Raw genomic sequence first — 18,995 nt, 5'->3', positions numbered from 1 at the left:
TCCATGCATCCTTCTGTCCATCCATGCATCCTTCTGTCCATCCATCCATCCATCCATCCATCCATCCATCCATCCATCCATCCATCCATCCATCCATCCATCCACCCATCCATCCATCCATCCATCCTTTCGGTGCATTAATTTCATAGGAATTTGTTAGAAGTATTGGTAATTGTAGCGTTGCTGATTTTGTTGAAAATATTAATTTATTGACATGTCACTTGTTCCCCTCTGTAAATAAAAAACATAATTTAGCATAAAAATTATTTTTTTATTTTCTGAATTAATTAGCCTGAGCTTATATTAATGTTATAGAAGTTGAATTTATTTTAAGATGTGTTATTTATATCTTTACCTTCCTGCCAGTCAGTAAGAGGGGAAATCTTTTAAAAGTTATAATGGAAACAAGTTTTGATGTTTACTTTGATTAGTGTTTTCATTTATATTTTAGTGTCACATTTAATAAATAATTTGCTGAAACAATAATGTTATAACTCTTTATCAAGCCATTGATGCAGGTTTAGTGGTTTATGAATAATTCAAACTACTTTCAGTCAGATGTACAATTACCATCCAAACGTTTAGAGTTTCCAGACAGTCTGTGATGTTACATGTCTGACATCCTGCTGGTGAGACGGAGATCCACATTTATCTCATGGGTTTCACAGGATTTCTGTCAGATTTCTGTCAGATTGCAGTCAGTTTTACTACAGCATTTTATTTTCCTGTGATTCCAGAGAATATATATATATATATATATATATATATATATATTTACCTGAGAGGCAAACATATTTGTCCTTGCTTATGTTTTCCTAAAGTAAAGCTCCCATTCAACTTATAATTAGTTTATTCAGGGTTACGATTTTTTCCTTGAACTCATAAATATGTGACTCACTGTACTCATTTAGTTTGGGAAACAAAAAAGAGGAAATATTGAAGAAATAAATACCAGCAAGTAGATAAAAACTTCCTATGTAATTGCTAATTATAAGGCATCCATTTGAGCACAACTATTCTGGACTATATGCTAATTCATAATATGCCAAGTATGCAAATTAGATAATGGCTTATGAATGAAATGAAATACATTTAGATAGGCCGCGAGTCCAATACTGTACGTACAATACATTATTCTTGAAGAAGCATAATGTAAAAATGATCAGACCTACATTGGAATTATTTGATGAAAAGAAGGGGGCAATTCTGGAAGAAAACCTGTCAGAGACAGAAAAAGATCTAAGATCAAAGTATAATCATGTGTTAGAATGTTCTAGTGCAAGTCATGGTCTAAATACAACTGAGAATGTGTCACAAACATGAAGACTAACATAGAACGTATCTCTAACCTAAATGAGACAAAGTTAATTTGGAATAAAAAAAAAAACTCTTGCAGCTCTAACTGCAGCAAATATGTTTCAAATGTTAACGTATGGAGGCCTGTGTGTCATTTAACACAAACTGAGAGCAATGTGGAGACAAAAACACTGTAGATGCAGTTAACGCTCCATCGCCATGGTGACAGATGGTGGTGGCAGCATCATGCTGTGGGATGTCTTTCTTAAGTGTGGGTATGTGAGGCTATCACATACCCACAAGACAAAACGTATAAAAACTCCTACTCTGAACTCCTGCACTGGAGAAAAAGCCCTATCTAATGATTTTTTTACTCCACATAAAAGCATAGGTTATAGCATATTTGGTAGTATGATTAGAAAAATGCTCAGCCCATGATCTGTGCTTTCTTTGCTCTTCCATACCATGCATGGTCTGGTTGGGATTAGCTGGGAGGTCTTCCCGTGTCGGATGGCGTGTAATTGTGCTGCTTGTTGTGCAGATCTGGGACACAGCTGGTCAGGAGAGATTCCGCAGCGTAACGCACGCCTACTACAGAGATGCCCAGGGTAACCTTTGCTGTTTATATTTCACTTGGTGCTGTGTGTGAGTATGTGTGTGTTTAGCTAATAAGGCAACATGCTCAACTCATGCATGAATGAAGATGCTGACAGTCAAAGCTGCTGTTCTCTTCGTATTTTACAGCGTTACTTCTACTTTATGATATCACCAGCAAGCCATCGTTTGACAACATCAGGGTAAGATTCCCTTTTCCTCCAGCTCTCCTCATCACCCTATGGTGGGTTTTTTCTGAATGTTTCCCTCTGTCTCTTCACATGCAAAGCACTAGCTGGGCCAGTAACTTTCCCTCTCAGACCTATTTAGAAATGGTGTGATGCTGTCGTCTGCCTGGCTACACGCTCCCCAGCTTCAGTAATGAAAAGCAATAAAAGCGCTCAAGGATAAGAATGACTCAGTGTCGGCATGATTGATAAGAGCGTGCTCACAATACAACACAGCTCTGGAGAAGAACACGATAAAAGAAGGAGAAAGTGCGTTCTTCAAGTGGGGCCGTTTGTTTTGGTAACATCTCCTCTTCTTTCTGTACTTTTAAAGGCTTGGCTGACTGAAATAAAAGACTATGCCCAGAAGGATGTGGTCATCATGTTGCTCGGCAACAAGGTGAGCAAAGCTTCATTTCTTTTTTCTTTTTTTTTTTTCCCTGTGTGTGTTTTATAAACGATGGAAGGATATTGGTTTCCTTAGCACAGTTTTAACACACTCTTATCACATTCAGGCAGGCATGTGAACGCTTTAAAAGGCAGATTATTCTTCCCCTGTGACACGCATGCATAACTGTGGTTAGCTGATTTCAACAGTTACATGGAAAAATGTAACACTAATATATCGCTGCCTTTAATGATTTCTGCTTATTTTTCTTCTCTTACCCAATTTATATGTTGCAGATCTAAAAAATTCTAAATTTTGAATTATAGTCTCACTCATTAAAAGACAAAAGCTTAACCTACCTATCCGACCTGCCGAATCAAGGATATACTTAAACAGAACCTGTCTGACAGCATGAGGTAGGCCTAAAGATCCCAAAAAGCATCACGCAGCACCTTAACTAAAGAAATCCAAGAGATTAGAAAAATATACTTATTAGTAATAAGTAATAATAGACTTATTTGTCTAGAATGGATGATGAACACTTTTTCCAAGGTGTTCAGACTGCAGCAAACAGTGAGAATAATTATCCACAGATGGAGCAAAGACATAAAACATAGGATTACTTCTAGAGTACATCAACGGCTCATCCAGGAGGTAATATTCAACATGAATGCTCAGCAGGCTTTACTTGCCGGGTTAAGATAAGAGGCCATTTTCAACAGTAAATTCCCACTGTGTAACTTTTGGCCACTAGGGGCGCTAGACCTGTAATTTTCGCCTCTAGCACCACTAGTAGCTTTTCCTTGAAGCCTTCAAGCTTTCTCTGCCCGTATATTTGCTTCCACTAAACATTGAAAATAATAACAAAGATAAATGACTGTATACTAGGAGCAAAGTGTTAACTTACCTGTCTAATAATAAAGTTGAGAAAAGAGAGTTGTTTTTATATCCGGCTTCCTCTTTCAGCTCGTGCCGATGAACAAACTCTTTTTTAGGATCCACTCTTGTTTTTCCTCACACACAGTCCCTTTCACGTTTTCTGTTTTCAGCCTCCTCGGAAGGATTAAACTTTTTTATTGCCTCAGCCATGACCAGTAGTCGAGCAGGCGGAAAAATAGTAGAACAAAAGCCTTAGCTCCATGACTATATAAGAGAATGTTGCCATAAAGCCATACAGTACGTTCTTCCAGGTCACATGACCTGGCCAATGAAGGGCCCGCTCTTAGCACTGATATTTTCATGCACTGTAAATTGGCATGAGGAATCATTTAAAATAACCCATATGCATAAATTCTTTAAGTCACAGATTCCGCAGTGTGCTTTTAAGAAGGAGACTGGTCAAAAATTGCATCCATTGGAGAGCTCCCCCTATGTTGTGAACCCTGTAATGCCAAGTGTAACACTAAAACTTTAGAACTAGACTGTTATGTTGTGATATTCTGGGACCGTTGCTGTCAAGGTTAAGCTTAAGACTGCAAGGGTTATGTGGCAGGACAATGGTCCAAAGCACACTAGCAAGTCCAGCTATGAATGGCTGAGGAAACATAAAGGGTAAATGGTAGGTCCAGTACCTATCAAATGTTTTTCCTACTCCTCCCACACCACTTAAAGTGCCTTTAATGCAAACATTAAGCACAGATACAGACCTTTGGGGAACCTGGGCTTAAGTGCATTGCTCAAGAGAGCAATGAGATGTTGCAGGAGAGGAAACCCATATCAAACTTTCCATCTAGCTTAAGAGGATGTTTTGAAATGGCCTAGTCAAAGTCTGGACCTCAATATGTATGGCCTTAAATAGGCTGCACATGCTCCAACACTGTCAAATATTTGCTGAATTGGCTAAAATGTCTTCACATGGATATAAAAACTATGTCTAGTGATGATAGATACTGGATGGTTTGCCCCTAAGGGTTGGAACGACTACTTGAAAATTGCATTTTGTTTCAGTCAGGTTGTCTTTGTCTGATATCACACATTAAAGTGTGACAAAAAAAGTACAAACCTATTTCATAACATGCCCCCTCAGCTTCTCTCCTTTTGCTTTAAAGCTCTGAGCCAATTTCTGAGCAGAGCTGAAGGTGCTTTCAAGAGAAAGAAAATCCTTCCCCTCTTTCCATCCAGCAGTCACTGCTTATTTATCCAAAAAGCTCCCTCTGGTGGTTCAGAGAGGACGCATCAAAGGGTCACGGGTGTCACGTAGCAGCAGCTCAGATCTTTTGCTGTGAAGGCAGCAGGACTGGCGGCGTCAGTCTGGGCTGGAGGTGGAGCTGCTGACACCTCATCAGTTCTGACGGAGCCTCGGCTCAGGCAGCCCGGCAGCCAGATTAGGAGGCTGACAGGATGGTGCATCACTGTGACTAATTTTATGGTGAATTTGTGACCCCCTGACTTGTTTGTTTTCTCTCTCACAGTCAGACATGGCTGCAGAACGGGTGGTGAAGACAGAGGATGGAGAGAGGCTGGCCAAGGTAAGATACCTTAAAACATGTCTTTGAACTATCCATCCAAATAAAAAATAAAAACACATATTCAGCACTTCTTTTTTTTTCCGTTTTAGCAATATGGAGTGCCGTTCATGGAGACCAGTGCAAAGACGGGAGTCAATGTGGAGCTGGCTTTTCTCGCAGTAGCAAAGTAAGTCTTCAGACCACTTTGATCTTTGTTTCACCATATGCACGGATTAAATATCTAATTTTTAAAGTATTAGTCATGACGAGTAGCGCATCACTCCAGGTTCTCTCCAGATTTTCTTACATTCAACTTCAATTTCTACCCTTTAATGCACTGATTGCTAACAGAGTCATTGTGTCTCTTTAATCAGTTAGCTGTGCTGCCATCAAGTGGTGGCAAAAACTTGCAGAAGTTGAGACTGAAATGTTTGAGAATTAAAAGTAAGAGGATTTATGCAGGCAGTGCTATTACAAGTCTGACTGAGATGGAAAAACACCATGTGGGAACTGGTGATTGGCTGCTTTTAAGGGCTTCAAAAAACTACCTTTTTTACAGCAGTCAAATACTTTCAGATGCATTTTTTAATAATCAATTAAAATTCATAAATATGGAGCTTTGTTGTGTTGTTTTTAAATGTTTGTGCAGAAAATTATTCATCAAAAGCTTTGCATTGCAGACATATAAACTTGTCGAGCAATAACCAATGATTTTTTTTGTTGCAATTTCTTTTACATTTTATAATCAAAAAAGGTTTATACATTTTTCAGGAGGTTTTGTGAAAGATCAAAGAAAGAGGCATATATCTGGGGAGAAATACGAGCCCTTCATATAAAATTGATGGTCATTTACATTCACCCCCTGTTCCTGCACAGTACGATGTGCCATTATCAAATAATACAGCAGGAGAATAGCTCAAGTTTAGACAGATCGGACTGCAAATATATGTGAATGTATTTCTTGCATCTTTCCAATCAATCCTTTATTTAACTTGGGCTTATCTTTGAATGGGCCATTCTAACGACAAACCAATGTCTAAAACATTTAGACTTCAGCTTGAATGATCAGAGTTGTTCTGGTTTTCCTGCTGGAAGGTGAACCTTCAGCACCAAGTCTTTTTTGTAGCTTCTACTAGATATTTTTTTTAGCTCTATCCATCCTTCAACTCTGATCAGCTTTCAAATCCAAGAAGGAAATTTAGACTTAGACAAATTTTGTCATTTTATATACACAAGTGTAAACAAAAATTTATTTTCTTAAGAACAGTTCTCTAAACTATTTCATTTAAAGTGCTGCCTTGAAAACAGTAAAAAAAAAAAATACATAAAAAAACAGTAATATAAACATGTGACTGTATATTTACAGTTCTAACATTTCAGTTTTATTTATTTTTGAATAATAAAATATAATAGAATACAATAAAATAATCCATTTTACATGACATTCAGCAGTCTAATGGCAGAGGGGAAGAAACTGTTTATAATCTGCTGGACCTTCATCGAAATAATAATTGATAAAATAATTATAATTATTTAATTGAAATAATTATAAAATTTGAATAATTATATATATATATATATATATATATATATATATAAATAATTATAAAATTGTAATTATATCATAAAATAATTGAAATAATTATAAAAATAAATCTTGTGTTAGCATTTGTGTCCATAAGGCACATCACTAGTTTACCGTTGTGCTTCATCTGGTCCAGAAAGCTGAGAATGGTCCTATAGGTGCATCAGCTGAAGATACGATCCAGCCTCTACTTACTAACCATATCGGCCCTTGACCAAGTTATTCATGCTCCAACACGGTATCAATGTTTTCAAATACATCATCTTAATGGATAATGTAAAATATAACACTCTTCTACAAATGTATCTTTTTTTTCCCATTTAACTGTTCAATTTTCTTCATCTGAAAGGGCTCTCTTAGGAAATTCCTGCAGGATTGGATATTCATGCTGTATACTTAGGCTGCCTAAAGTACAGAATGCATGGGAAGCATAAAATTAAGTCTGCTTTATATTATACAAAAGTTATCAGCAATTATATTTCTTACTTAATTTGCCCCATTAGCCCTCACTGACAGAATAATCTGCTGTTATAAAGATGATCTAACCAATTGTGAACCTCTTATAACAGAAAAATAAAACAACATTGATGGTGAATAATTTTTTGTTTGTGTCAGACTAATGTGTTTCTTATTAGGCGGATTCTATATTTTAATTTTCTCCGCACTTGTAGCTGACCTGCTCTGAGTTAACCTTGCCGTTCCTCTCCGGGGATTTGTTATTGTTGTACTTGTGTACAGAGGCTGTCTCATCTCTGTCTGTTTCCAGCGGCTAATCCAGCGTAATGGTTTTCAGCTAATTCAGTGTCGGCTGCTGTTGTCTCCTTGTAATGGTATTGTGTGTTTGAGACTCCCACCTGGTATCAGACATTTCCAGTCTAATTTATTTTCCTTGTGTAAATGCCGTTCAAAATGAATGACAGTAAATGTCCCAGATTTCAGTCATTACATATGAATTCATCCAAACCAATAAAACAATTAAAAGTTTAAATATAGTGTTTATTTCACTCAGGCCTTTAGGTTTCTTGCTTAAACAAGCCAAATAAATATCTAAAAAAACATGGTGAGTTACTAAGTTCATATAATTTTTTTTTTAAGTAGACACATTAAGAATTATATTTAATTTTTATTTAGACATCCAACCGAACAGATCGATCTGTTTTGTCTAAATTCAAATACATGTCTTCAGTGCATGCGGATTGTATAATTAACCAACTTTAAAAAAGATAAATATAGTGGAGTATTAACTGCATAATTATGGATAGGCATTTGATAATGTCTAATAATTTTATGTGATAAAAAAGGCAATTAGCCCAAGTACCAAGCATTATGATAATTAACACTACAGTACCATGAAAGAACACTTGAGTCCATAATAAACCTCTTTTCTGTTGCTGTATGTCACAGTTAAATGGTGCAAATCCTATTAATAGAAAAACAATCAAACTGAGTACATACCAATGATGATTTATTTCATCCAGTGGAAGACAGATATTCACATCTACATGTGAATAAACAATCATTCTTAGACCTAATGACTGGTTGTGACACATCTGTTATTAACCATGTTGTCTCAGGGGGCTCTTTGCATGATTCAACTAAAATTACATTTTATTTTTGCAGGCATATTTGAAGTCAACCACATCCATCCAAACCGACCCTGTTAAACGATGCAATTAAATTCAATGTATTATTTAAAGTGGTTGTCAAGTTTTCTATCTAAGGAAACCCCGCATATTGCATCAAGTCGTTGACTCGCAGCATTTATGTCAAGCGTGTAATGCCAAAATATTAAATCAGCATCTGATATTCCAAGTTCAGCATTGCTGACTGGCCTTCTTAAAGCACTTATCTCAGTTTTCTCTCAGAGAAAATGTGTGGGCAGGGTTGAAACAGTATGTGCTACAGGAGGAATGGGCTAAAAAAGTATCGGCCCCGCTTTCACGGTCTGTATTCATACTGAAAATCAAGATCAAGTGAGCTTTTGCCCTTCTGCTCCACGGGAGGTTGTTGATGGCATCATCATGACCAACATGGCATCATCATGACCATCAACATCCAAGTTCCTCCTGATGTAGAGGTAGCAGCAGATTCTGCAGAGCCGTGGTCCCACCATAATGTTCCAGTCATAAAGTCTGAAGCTAAAGCTGAGTTTGTGAAAGAGAGGAAAACATTTCATGCCAAGAGCATTGTCCCCAGTGGGGCTTTGTTAGATTATCCTTCAACAGAGTTCATTATAAGTAAAAAATACCCTTTGGGTTTAAATGTAGGCGATTTGTTGTCTCCATGTGTTGTTGGTTTTAAGCATAAGCTGTGATATTCCACCGGAGGCAATTTGATCAAATCTCAATGCTCTTGCATTTCCTTCTCCCTCCTCCTTCTTTATATTCTTGATTTGTTCGCCCTGTCTGTGCTCCATCCCACACATCCACCCCCTCTGCTTCTAACTTCCCGTCTCTGCCTCCCTCTCTCTCTCTTCCCCTCTTCTGTTTTCTGTCAGGGAGCTGAAGCACAGAGCGACGCAGCAGCCAAATGAGCCCAAGTTCAAGATTCACGACTACATCGAGTCTCAGAAGCACAGGTCTGGCTGCTGCAGCCTCGGGTAGCAGATGATGAACGCCAAGCAGAGAGAAGAACGCAGGACGCAGAATGAAGGAGGGGGGATTAAAGTCGACGTAAAAGAATAAAGAAAAATGTCTGCTCTTTCTTATGAAAAGCCAATCCAAGAAACCATACCCCCACCCTGAGAGAGGCAGATGTTCTCGACTTCTGCGCAGAGATCATGGCGAGTGAAAGCGAATCTGGACTTACTGCCATCCCTTTGCTGAAATGTGAATTTAAATAGTTCGTGTCATGTGTAGAAACGTTCGTGATCTTTGTGGTGACAGTTGTAACAGAAATCAGGAGTAACAATCTGAAACGCTATTCCCGTCTGCAGGGATCCCTCTCCCCCTCTGACCAAACGGCAGGTTCTTATGGAAGCGACTGTTGACGTGGACATAGCATTGATTTAGCCATCAGAGTTTGCTTCATTCCAGATTTATCAGGCTGAGACCTGAAACCCCTCCTCCTGGCCTTACACTTATCATCTTCAAACCAGAGCTCACAGTCAGATTGTAGCTAAATTGCCCCGTCTGTTCACATCTGTACTGCTGTTAGATAGAATAAAGCCAATATTTTAAGGGCAATTACCAACCTCGTGTCTGTCTGTACATTCATATCCAGAGCCAGTAGATGTACAGATCCAGCTAGAAGTTTACGTACTCTCACCGTTTATGATGTATTAATTTAGGCTTTTAATCATAACTGCTCTTTATGGGGTGGGCTAGCTATTCCACATTAAACTTGATGAGAATGATGACACAGATGGCGTCAATACTTTTGATACGTTTGCACAATTCAACTGTTCTGCATCTCTGATGTTCTTTCGCTACAGAGGAACAGATTCAGATGTAGAGCATGTTGAGTTTATCCATTGATTACCCTTAAGCAAGTTGCAAAGGAACCACACATTTTTTCTAGCCATGAAAAGTTTCTGATTTAGTGATATAAGATGTAAAAATGTCGCCAGGTTTGAGCTTTTGTCTTTAATGTGATCATGGGATTATTGTCCTGCAGTCTGTTGAGATTCTTTGATCTAGCTGTTGATTTTGAAGTATAGTTGAATAATTTAGAGCCAGTTCTTTGTAAATGTTCCCTACCTTTTGTGTGATAAACTCATACCACTAGAAGCAGAATAGTCCCTCAGTATTATCCTGCCCCCAACATGCTTTGGAGTTAATGCTTGGCTCCTCCATTCCCACTCCTTACCCTTTAGTTTCATTGCATGAAGGCGCACTGGGTGAGCCCGTCCTTCATTATGCATGGTTCACGTTCAGTTTGAATATTTCAACAAATTGTCTGGGCACTGTTGCATGCTATCACAAGAACCTATCACACATGAGGACTGTGATTAATGAACAAATTATTGCCAGGCTTATGCATTTTGGGATTACATTATAAGCCAGGAAATAATAGCAAGCATTGTAAGCTTTTGACTCCCACCAAAGTGTGGACGTCACTTCGTCTCTATCCAAAGACATCAGACTAATCCAAGGAAACAAACTATTTTATCTATTCTGTTGTGAGGTTGCAGTTAAACGTCTAACCTGAACCATAAAGCTATTCAGGTTGCCCATTTTGGCAGATGAAACTTTCTGTTGAACTTGAAGGTGTTTGTTGGCTGGTTGATGCCCTCTAAATCCATGGTGAGGTGAGCGTTATTCAGTCCACTTGTTACAACACACCCATACCACTGGCAGCTTCATCTCTCTGTATCCCTTGTGTTGACCATAACATATTTCCTTCTTATCTGAAGGGGAACGTTTTGATCAGTTGGTTGACATTTAGATAGAACTTTATTGCAGAAGGATAATAATCTCAAACCCATGTCTAATCTGGGATTACAAAGGATTAACAGACATTAATTAAACTAATGGAATGACTGATCTATGGTAAATTTACCGACTAAATCAATTTCTTCAAAGCATGTTCAGATATCCCCCCCAATTATGCCAGGGCCTCGATCATTGCTGCAAAAATGAAGTTTCCTTTGCAACTTGCTAAAAAAAACTTTTATAAAAAGGATTTTGCTGGTGTATGTATATATTTCATTCATAGAATTTTAGCCATATGTGGATTCCAGGAAATCCAAGCTTCTTTTTAAAAAATCGTTAAAGTTTTATGTTGCGCAATTATCTCTGGGAAAAGAAAAATTCATAGAAATCTTTAAAAAAAAATCTGGTTTAGTGAGACGATTACGTCCTGGATGTATGAGAGTATGCAAACATCTAACTGCTGCTGTAGTTTTACCTCACGTCCACCCAGACAGGAAAAAAACATATTTTTACTCACGCACAGATCTCCACAGCCCTTAGCATTGTCGTCTCCTCTAATGATGGATGTTGTAGTCGAGACTGTGCCAAGCAGTATTTGTTAATGCACCGCATTGTGTATTACTTTGTACACTGTTCATTCTGAATGTTTGGTTGTCTCTCCCTCCTTGGAGGTGTCACAGTGATCACAAAGTGCCATTAAAGTGCTTTGTTGTCATACCAACGATATAAAAAAGTATATTTTGTAATGTATGTGGTGTTGCCTTATTGAAGTCGGTCTCGTCTGTGCCTGTTTATGTGTGTGTGAGAGAGTGTGTATGTTGGAGCTCATCCTGGATGACGGGGTGTGCTGAGGTTAATGAGCCACAGTGTGGCAGCAGCTCCATATAGTGTCCTCTGCATACAAGCACAAACACTTACTACTGGAGACCAAATAAAGCATTCATTCTATGATTGATAGTGATCAAAATGATTATAGTCATCCATTTAATAATGGTGTGAACTGCAGTGAGTGTGCAACTGTCTGTCTTTTGGAGTCATGATGTCATTCCTTGTGTGCTGTGTTACACCTGTACCAAGCTTGCCCCCCCTCCTACAATCCATCTATAGCATGAGTCACACTGCAAACAGATCTCAGTGGGACTAACCTGGTTAAATAGAGGCTAAATAAAATTAAAATAAAAGAATGCAGATGTTAGAGAAAAAGAAATCATCGTTTTGTTCTTTGCTGTAAAAGAACGCAGAATCAGTTTGAAGTGCTTTAAGCTTCCAGTTTGCTTTGGGGTTTTTTTGTCCTTATTTTCACAATAAAAAAACTCCAACATGCACAAGTCAGGCAGATTTAAGCCTAACCATTCAATGAACTAATCTATGTTTTCTGAGTACAGGAGACATTTTCATAAGTTTTTGTTTTCTTAAGAGAACGCAAATGTGACCTTTTGTTTTCTGTTTTGAATCTACAATCATATAGAAACAAAAAAGCCCAACCTCCCCCCTCCCCCAAAAAAGAGCTTTATTCTTTTGAATAAAATGTTTTTTTGTTAGATTTTTTTTTTTGTACTTTTCCTCTTCTGCTTGTCTGGCATTGGGTAACAGGGCAGCGGTCTCAGCAGAAACTCCTTTCCCCAGCTACCTACTCCAGCTCTGCTGGGGGGAGCCCGAGGCACTCCCAGGCCAGGGTCGTCCCCTGGGCCTCCTCCCGGTGAAACCTGCCTGAAAGGGGGCATCCTAAAAAGATAATCTGGCCTCTCTCAGTGTGGAGGAGAAGCGGCTCCTCACCCCATCTCTAAGGGAATGCCCAGCCTCCCTTATTTGTATCCAGGATCACGTTCTGCTGGTCATGGTCCAAACTGCCTATAGGTGAATGTCAATTCAAGGCTTTGAATAATTGATTTTTTTGCTGAGCTATTAAAAGAATAAAAAATGAAACTACTTTTCTTTTTTTTTTTTTTTGTAAGAATATCACACATTTAACAAGTAATTATTTTTCTCCTTAGAGATTTTTGGCCATGATGCCAAAACATTGATCTAATATTATTGGACATTTTTGAAGGATTACTGAACTGTTTTGAGTGTTTAGGCGTTTTGACACACAGTAAAAAGTGTGTTTTAGTAGATTAGGGAAACAACTAACGCTTATTTCCCTGAGAGATTAATCTATCAATATTTCTTTTCTTAAATAATCGAATAGCAACAGGTGCTTTATAGCAGATATTACTTTCACAGAATTTCCACTTGAGTTCTGTTTAGAGCATATTTATAAAGGAAAAGGTTTTTACTTTAAATGCGAACTATTTTCTACAGTTCTAGTTTAGTTTGTTCTGAGTTGGTTACACTGTCAATAATCCAGGACTATAATCCACTTAGAGATTAATCTATAAACATTTGATCAATTAATCCTTTGTATGAAACATGGGAAACTTTATTTAACAGGATATTGGAAAGTATTGCCACAACTAACAATTATTTAGCAAATCGATTCATCTGTTGATTATTTTTTATATAAATTAATGATTAATAGTTGGATAGCAAAAGGTTCCTTCAAGAAGATTTTTTACAAAAGTAAACAAGGTGAAACTAAAACTTTTCCACTTCAGGAGTTCTGGGTAGAGCATATTGACAGAAAGAAACATTTATTTTTTTAATCTTCAATGCAAAAAAAGTTTTAACATTTTGATATAACGACAGCATAGTGGGTTGCTCTGTCAGCAAAAGGCATATTTTACAGTCTCTAGACTCCAGTTAACAATTATTTCAATAATCAATTGATCATGATTTATATGATTATTGTTTCAGCCCCATTAGAAAGTATAGATAGATAGATAGATAGATAGATAGATAGATAGATAGATAGATAGATAGATAGATAGATAGATAGATAGATAGATAGATAGATGTTATGTATATTACGCTATATGACACATATATATTTAGAAATATTACATATATTTATTATCTAAGGAGGGGCTCGCCCAGTGCGCCGTTCATGCAAAGCCGCCTCTGTTCCTGGATAGCCTCGGTTCGTAGCTTTTCTCTCATCCAACTCGTTCCTCTTTTGCATAAAGCAGCAGCTGGGCTGTTCCGTGAACGCACCTCCCTCTTCCTGAGTGGTTTTCCCACTTCTGCTGCAGCACCGAAACGCCTTTTCCAGCTGAGTGGGTTTAATCAGGCTCAGATGTGATCTGGCAGACCAGGGTCAGGACCCCACTGGAGCCAGTCAGCTTTCAAACAGCAGCTTTGCACCAACTCCTGTGAAACTGATCGGGACCCTTTCCAGCGGATTTATCAACAGTTACGGGGGCTGAATCGAAAACCAACTCAGTCACTTTCACTGGAAAAAGAAGCAACAGGTTGCAGGAGAGAGAAGCTCATCATGCCGACCAAGAGCCAGTATCTGCGCCCCCGGCTCTGCACGCTGCACAAGGGGGACAACGGCTACGGCTTCCACCTCCACGGAGAGAAGGGCAAGACGGGTCAGTTCATCCGCCTAGTGGAGCCCGACAGCCCGGCAGAGTCCTCGGGGCTCCGAGCCGGAGACAGACTGGTGTTCGTGAACGGCGCTGAGGTGGAGAGCGAGAGCCACCAGCAGGTGGTGTCCCGGATAAGAGCCACCGTGGGCCCGCTGGAGCTGATAGTGGTGGACCCGGACACGGAGCAGCTGCTGAAGAAGCACAACCTGAAGTGTCTAAAGGAGTACGTGACCGAGGGGCTCCCCTTACCTTTGGAGGAGGAGGAGGAGGAGGAGGAGGAGGGGGAAGAAGAGGAGAAGGAAACTGAGGAGGTGAAGGTGGTGAAGGAGGACACGGAGGCAGAGGGGACCGAAAACTGGGATGTGGAGGTGGCAGAGGTGGAGAATGGAGAGGTGGTGGAGCAGGAGGTAGAGAGGGAGGAGGAGGAGGAGACACCCAGGGAGCTCACCCCGGTCCCGGTGTTACCAGAGAGGAACGGAGAAGTCCATGAAGAGGTGGAGCAGAAGCTGATTGTCAGCTCTGAAAAGGTGAGTTAAAGGCAGCAGCAAACAACCACCTGTTGGTTCCTCTGATCAATGGCGTTAATATTGGTACAAACACAGCAGACGTAGACCCCCCCCTACGCCATTGTAAACCTAGGGCGCAAAAAATTCCTCCTCACCACATCTGATATGAAATCGCTTGAGCAATTTATACCCCAACACACGGCAGATTTTAATGTGATGGTGAGCCGTTTAAATACGACACCCAATAGCAAACTTTTAATTACTATGTTAATAACTGTGTATAGTTCATTAGACGGTAGTAAAACAAAATACACCCATATAATATGTTTCAAACTGCAATAAAGATCTTAAAAGAACGATTTATTTGAGTATTTTACAGCTTGGAATTATGGGTAATCCTGAGCGTCGATTAAAACCATAACCGTTACGTTCAATGGATGGGGTGTTGTACTTCATATGGGGCCCACCCAGATTATGTTGCTTACAGGCCTGTTGTTGTGTCGTTACGCCATTGATTCTGATGAAGACCTGCTTGTTATCAACCTGTGATGACAGCTGACAGGTCAGCGTGTTCATTAGCAGTCAGGTTGGGGCTCCTCAAAGAAAGGCTACTCTGTGAAGGTTAGAAGGGCCCTTCTGCATAGTAGGGGCCACTCTGTTACACACTACTTTGAGACAGAGGCAGCTGTTGTTAAAACTGGAGGCCCCATACTTCTTGGCCCCCAGAACCCCACCCAGACATTACCAGACTAACCTTTGGATGCACCTTTACCTTTCAGTCACTTTCTTTATTTTTATTAGACATTTATATTGTAGACAAAGAGTGAAGACATGAAGTTAATATGTCCTATTTTTAGCCCTGCTTTAGTTTGATTAGTTACTGCTATCTATTATCTATTATCTCAATTATCTTTCTCTCAATGAGCTTCATAATTCATTTCAATTCAGTTTATTTATATAGCGCCAATTTACATCACATGTCATCTCAAGGCACTTTACAGTTCAACCAGATCATCCAGTCAAATTGATTCAAAGTTTTCTATCTAAGGACAACCAGTTGATTGCATCGACTCATTGACTTGAATGCAATCCCCCACACTAAACATGCTTGTAGCGACAGTGGAGAGGAAAAACTCCCTTTTAACAGGAAGAAACCTCCAGCAGAACCAGGCTCAGTGTGAGCGGCCATCTGCCGAGGGGACAGAAGCAGAGATACAAAACGCAGCTGTAAAAGGCAGTCCTGTCCAGGAAAAACACAGTCAGGCAGGCGAGCTCCGAGTGAGCTCCCATGTCAGAGGATGAAGAGAGCACACCCAGCCAGTCACGGTCAGAGAAACGGGACTACACTGAAAAACAGGCCGATGTCCTGCATCTATAAACAAGGGTGTTGATGGCAGCAGCAGAGCTGATATTTCTCTCCAGGATGGAGTCACAGCCAAACAGGAACAGACGAGGCAAATTCACCTGAAACAGTTTCCTTCAGTTTCCTTTGAGGAGGTGTGTCTAAAATGTCAACAAGATGGTTTAACAGATCTGCAAACAATGCTTTTCTAACTATTAGGTAGCTATTACTTAATAAAATAATAGATTTTAATAAAAGATTTTCAAATATTGTCCTTTTCAGGTCAGACATTAGCTATGCATGTTATTTAAATTTTGAATAACATGAATACAATAGAAAAATCAAGATAAATGGCAAATAATTAAACAAAAACTGATCATAAATTAACTTTAGAACCATTAGCCAACTTTGATTGACCAAGGAATAAAAAAACAAAACAAAATAACAAATAGTTTTAGGGTCCAAATAATTTTCTCCTTGCAGAATGCTCTTGATGACCCCAAACAGTGTGTCACTGGGTGGCTAAATTATTCCTCCTGGTCCATCTTAAAGATAAATCTCCTGAAAACACAGAAAGATTTTGGATTATGACTCATAAAGTTAAATAACTGAGGCCAAAACCAGCAGAGGAAAGTCGAGGAGAATTTAAACGTGTGTCCCTGCTTTAGATGCTGTCAACAACAACAAATGATTTTCATTTTCTAAACTGCCCACAACAAACAGTGGGGTATAATTGAATTCTGTTTCTCAAATCTTTGTGTAATAAATCCCTTTCATTTGATTTTGTTTCAAAATATTATAGGCCATTTTTTTTTCTTTCTCAGCCACTTGTTGCCATCTGCTTTATTTTCCCTTGCCATGTGTGTGTGTGTCTGGTCGTGTTTCACTCCAGCAGAGGCTCCAGTCGAGGACAGCTGTGGCTCCTCGCTGAGCCTTCCTGGATGTTTATCCCCGAGGCTGTTTCTGTCTGTGTCCAACGCTCATCCTCAGTTCATAATGGGAAGAAGGGCAGAAAACCACAGAAAAAAACCTGCTATAGCTTCTTTTATTGCATATTGAACCACAAACAGTTTCCAGTTTGCTGCAGCAGCAAACTAAAAAGAGTTTTCTCAAAAGCCAATTCCATACCAAACCTGAAAATATTTTTTATGATAAATCTGGGACTCTTGTTTTATGTTTAACTGTAGAAATATCCCTTTTCATATACTTTAAACTTAACAAAAAGCAAACATAAGACCAATAAGTCATTTTCTTGCATTTGTGTTGATAGAATGAACCTTCAGAACAAAAAGGCAGTAGCCGCTCTACATCCAACAGCTATATAATGACAGCTTTGGGTTTCCAATGCAGGCATTTCCATGTTGGATTCATGTTTCTGGTATTTAAGAGATGTTTTTTTCTCTCTCTCCTTCTTACATGGAAATAGAAACGGCCCACGCTTGTTTGTGCTCCACACTTGAGCATCTCTGGGTTATGTTGTTTGTTCCCGGAATACGCATACAATTGTTCTTGTGTTTATTCCCGATCCTCTCCACAGATGGCCTAATGGAGTTGTGGCGCTTCTCTTGAGTCTGGCACGTAACCCAAAAGGGAAGCAGGTTTCAGGAAAACAATAGAAAGTCATTTTCAAGTGCTGCGTTTTTATTCCAGCAGCTTATCAATAATATATAAAAAAAGAAAAGGATGACCTGAGTAAATCTTGCTGAGGAGTAATCCCAAATGGGAATTTTCTTTGCACTAAAGAAGATTTCCCAAGCTGGGAAAGTAACTTGGAGACATCAGAGCACATCGTAGTAAAATTGGACTCTAGAGACTCTTTTAAGCTTGCTCTCTGTTTTGCAAAGCCACCTCGGGGCATGTGTTGCACAAACTCAACTGTTTCTGGAATTTTCTTCCTGCATCCTGTCTGGCATTCCTGTGTCCAAGTCCTGTCGCTCCGCCAGCGACACACACCAGCACTTACAGAGCTCACACAGCCCAGGCTGATCCAGCTCTGCTTTACGCTCCACTGCTACTTATCTGGTATCACCTATCCGCCCGAACTTTAAAGCTTCATCTCCTGAAGCTGCTCAGGCTAAAGCTTGTGGTTGCCATGTCAACGCTGACAGTGTGTGTGTGTGTGTGTGTGTGTGTGTGTGTGTGTGTGTGTGTGTGTGTGTGTGTGTGTGTGTGTGTGCTTGCAGGTCTTGTGAAGTGTAGGTGAGGATGAGGGTAGGTGGAAGTGAGAACGGGAGGTGTGAAAAATGGATGAGCAGTGATTACGGGTCAGAAACGTTCAGTTCGCCCCGGGAGGACAGAATCCGCTATCGTCACTGCGGAAAGGAAAAACAGACCAAAACACTTCATCCGTTCCAAAGGTCATTGCTCTGTTTACCAGGCTGTAAAAGTTTTACTCTGTCATTGTGGAGGAAAATGATGGCAGGATGTAGCCTCCACCATTAGCTCATTAATAAGAAAAGTGTGACTAGGATTAAAATCCTTCAAATTAGAATAAAACACCTCAGTTATACAGTCAATAAAGCCCAACACTTGATTATGTACTTTATAAGCTTAATCTGAATGGTTGAAATTCAAAAGGATTTTCTAAAAGTATTTGCTGAATTTCTTAACATCAACATGTTTCTAGGCAAAAAATACATAAATAAGGAATATAATATGATTTGATTTATCATGAAAACCATGATTATGGATGTCTTGGATTTTGTGGAGTATGTATTAGTAGTAAGTGTCTGACCTGCAGGAATTGGCTACAAGGGTCTTCTAATGTAAG

At 39.3% G+C, this 18,995-nt stretch overlaps 2 protein-coding genes across 2 annotated transcripts in view; both read left to right on the top strand.

The window, feature by feature from the left end:
• Nucleotides 1-12,076, top strand: part of LOC107087453 (ras-related protein Rab-37-like) — a 19,850-nt gene extending 7,774 nt beyond the window's left edge. The window contains exons 4-9 of the mRNA XM_015379026.1: nt 1,838-1,904; nt 2,041-2,093; nt 2,452-2,517; nt 4,917-4,973; nt 5,063-5,139; nt 9,035-12,076. Of these exons, the coding sequence (XP_015234512.1) occupies nt 1,838-1,904; nt 2,041-2,093; nt 2,452-2,517; nt 4,917-4,973; nt 5,063-5,139; nt 9,035-9,140 (426 nt within the window). The 3' untranslated portion in view covers nt 9,141-12,076. The remainder of the gene's footprint in view (nt 1-1,837; nt 1,905-2,040; nt 2,094-2,451; nt 2,518-4,916; nt 4,974-5,062; nt 5,140-9,034) is intronic.
• Nucleotides 12,077-13,991: 1,915 nt separating this feature from the next.
• LOC107087437 (Na(+)/H(+) exchange regulatory cofactor NHE-RF1-like) overlaps nt 13,992-18,995 on the top strand; it is a 32,005-nt gene continuing 27,001 nt past the window's right edge. Inside the window, exon 1 of the mRNA XM_015379006.1 lies at nt 13,992-14,904. Within this exon, the coding sequence (XP_015234492.1) occupies nt 14,281-14,904 (624 nt within the window). The 5' untranslated portion in view covers nt 13,992-14,280. The remainder of the gene's footprint in view (nt 14,905-18,995) is intronic.

Source organism: Cyprinodon variegatus, unplaced genomic scaffold, assembly GCF_000732505.1.
Source record: "Cyprinodon variegatus isolate N-32 unplaced genomic scaffold, C_variegatus-1.0 Scaffold184, whole genome shotgun sequence".
Lineage (NCBI taxonomy): Eukaryota > Metazoa > Chordata > Actinopteri > Cyprinodontiformes > Cyprinodontidae > Cyprinodon > Cyprinodon variegatus.
This window is presented reverse-complemented; position numbering and strand designations above follow the sequence as displayed.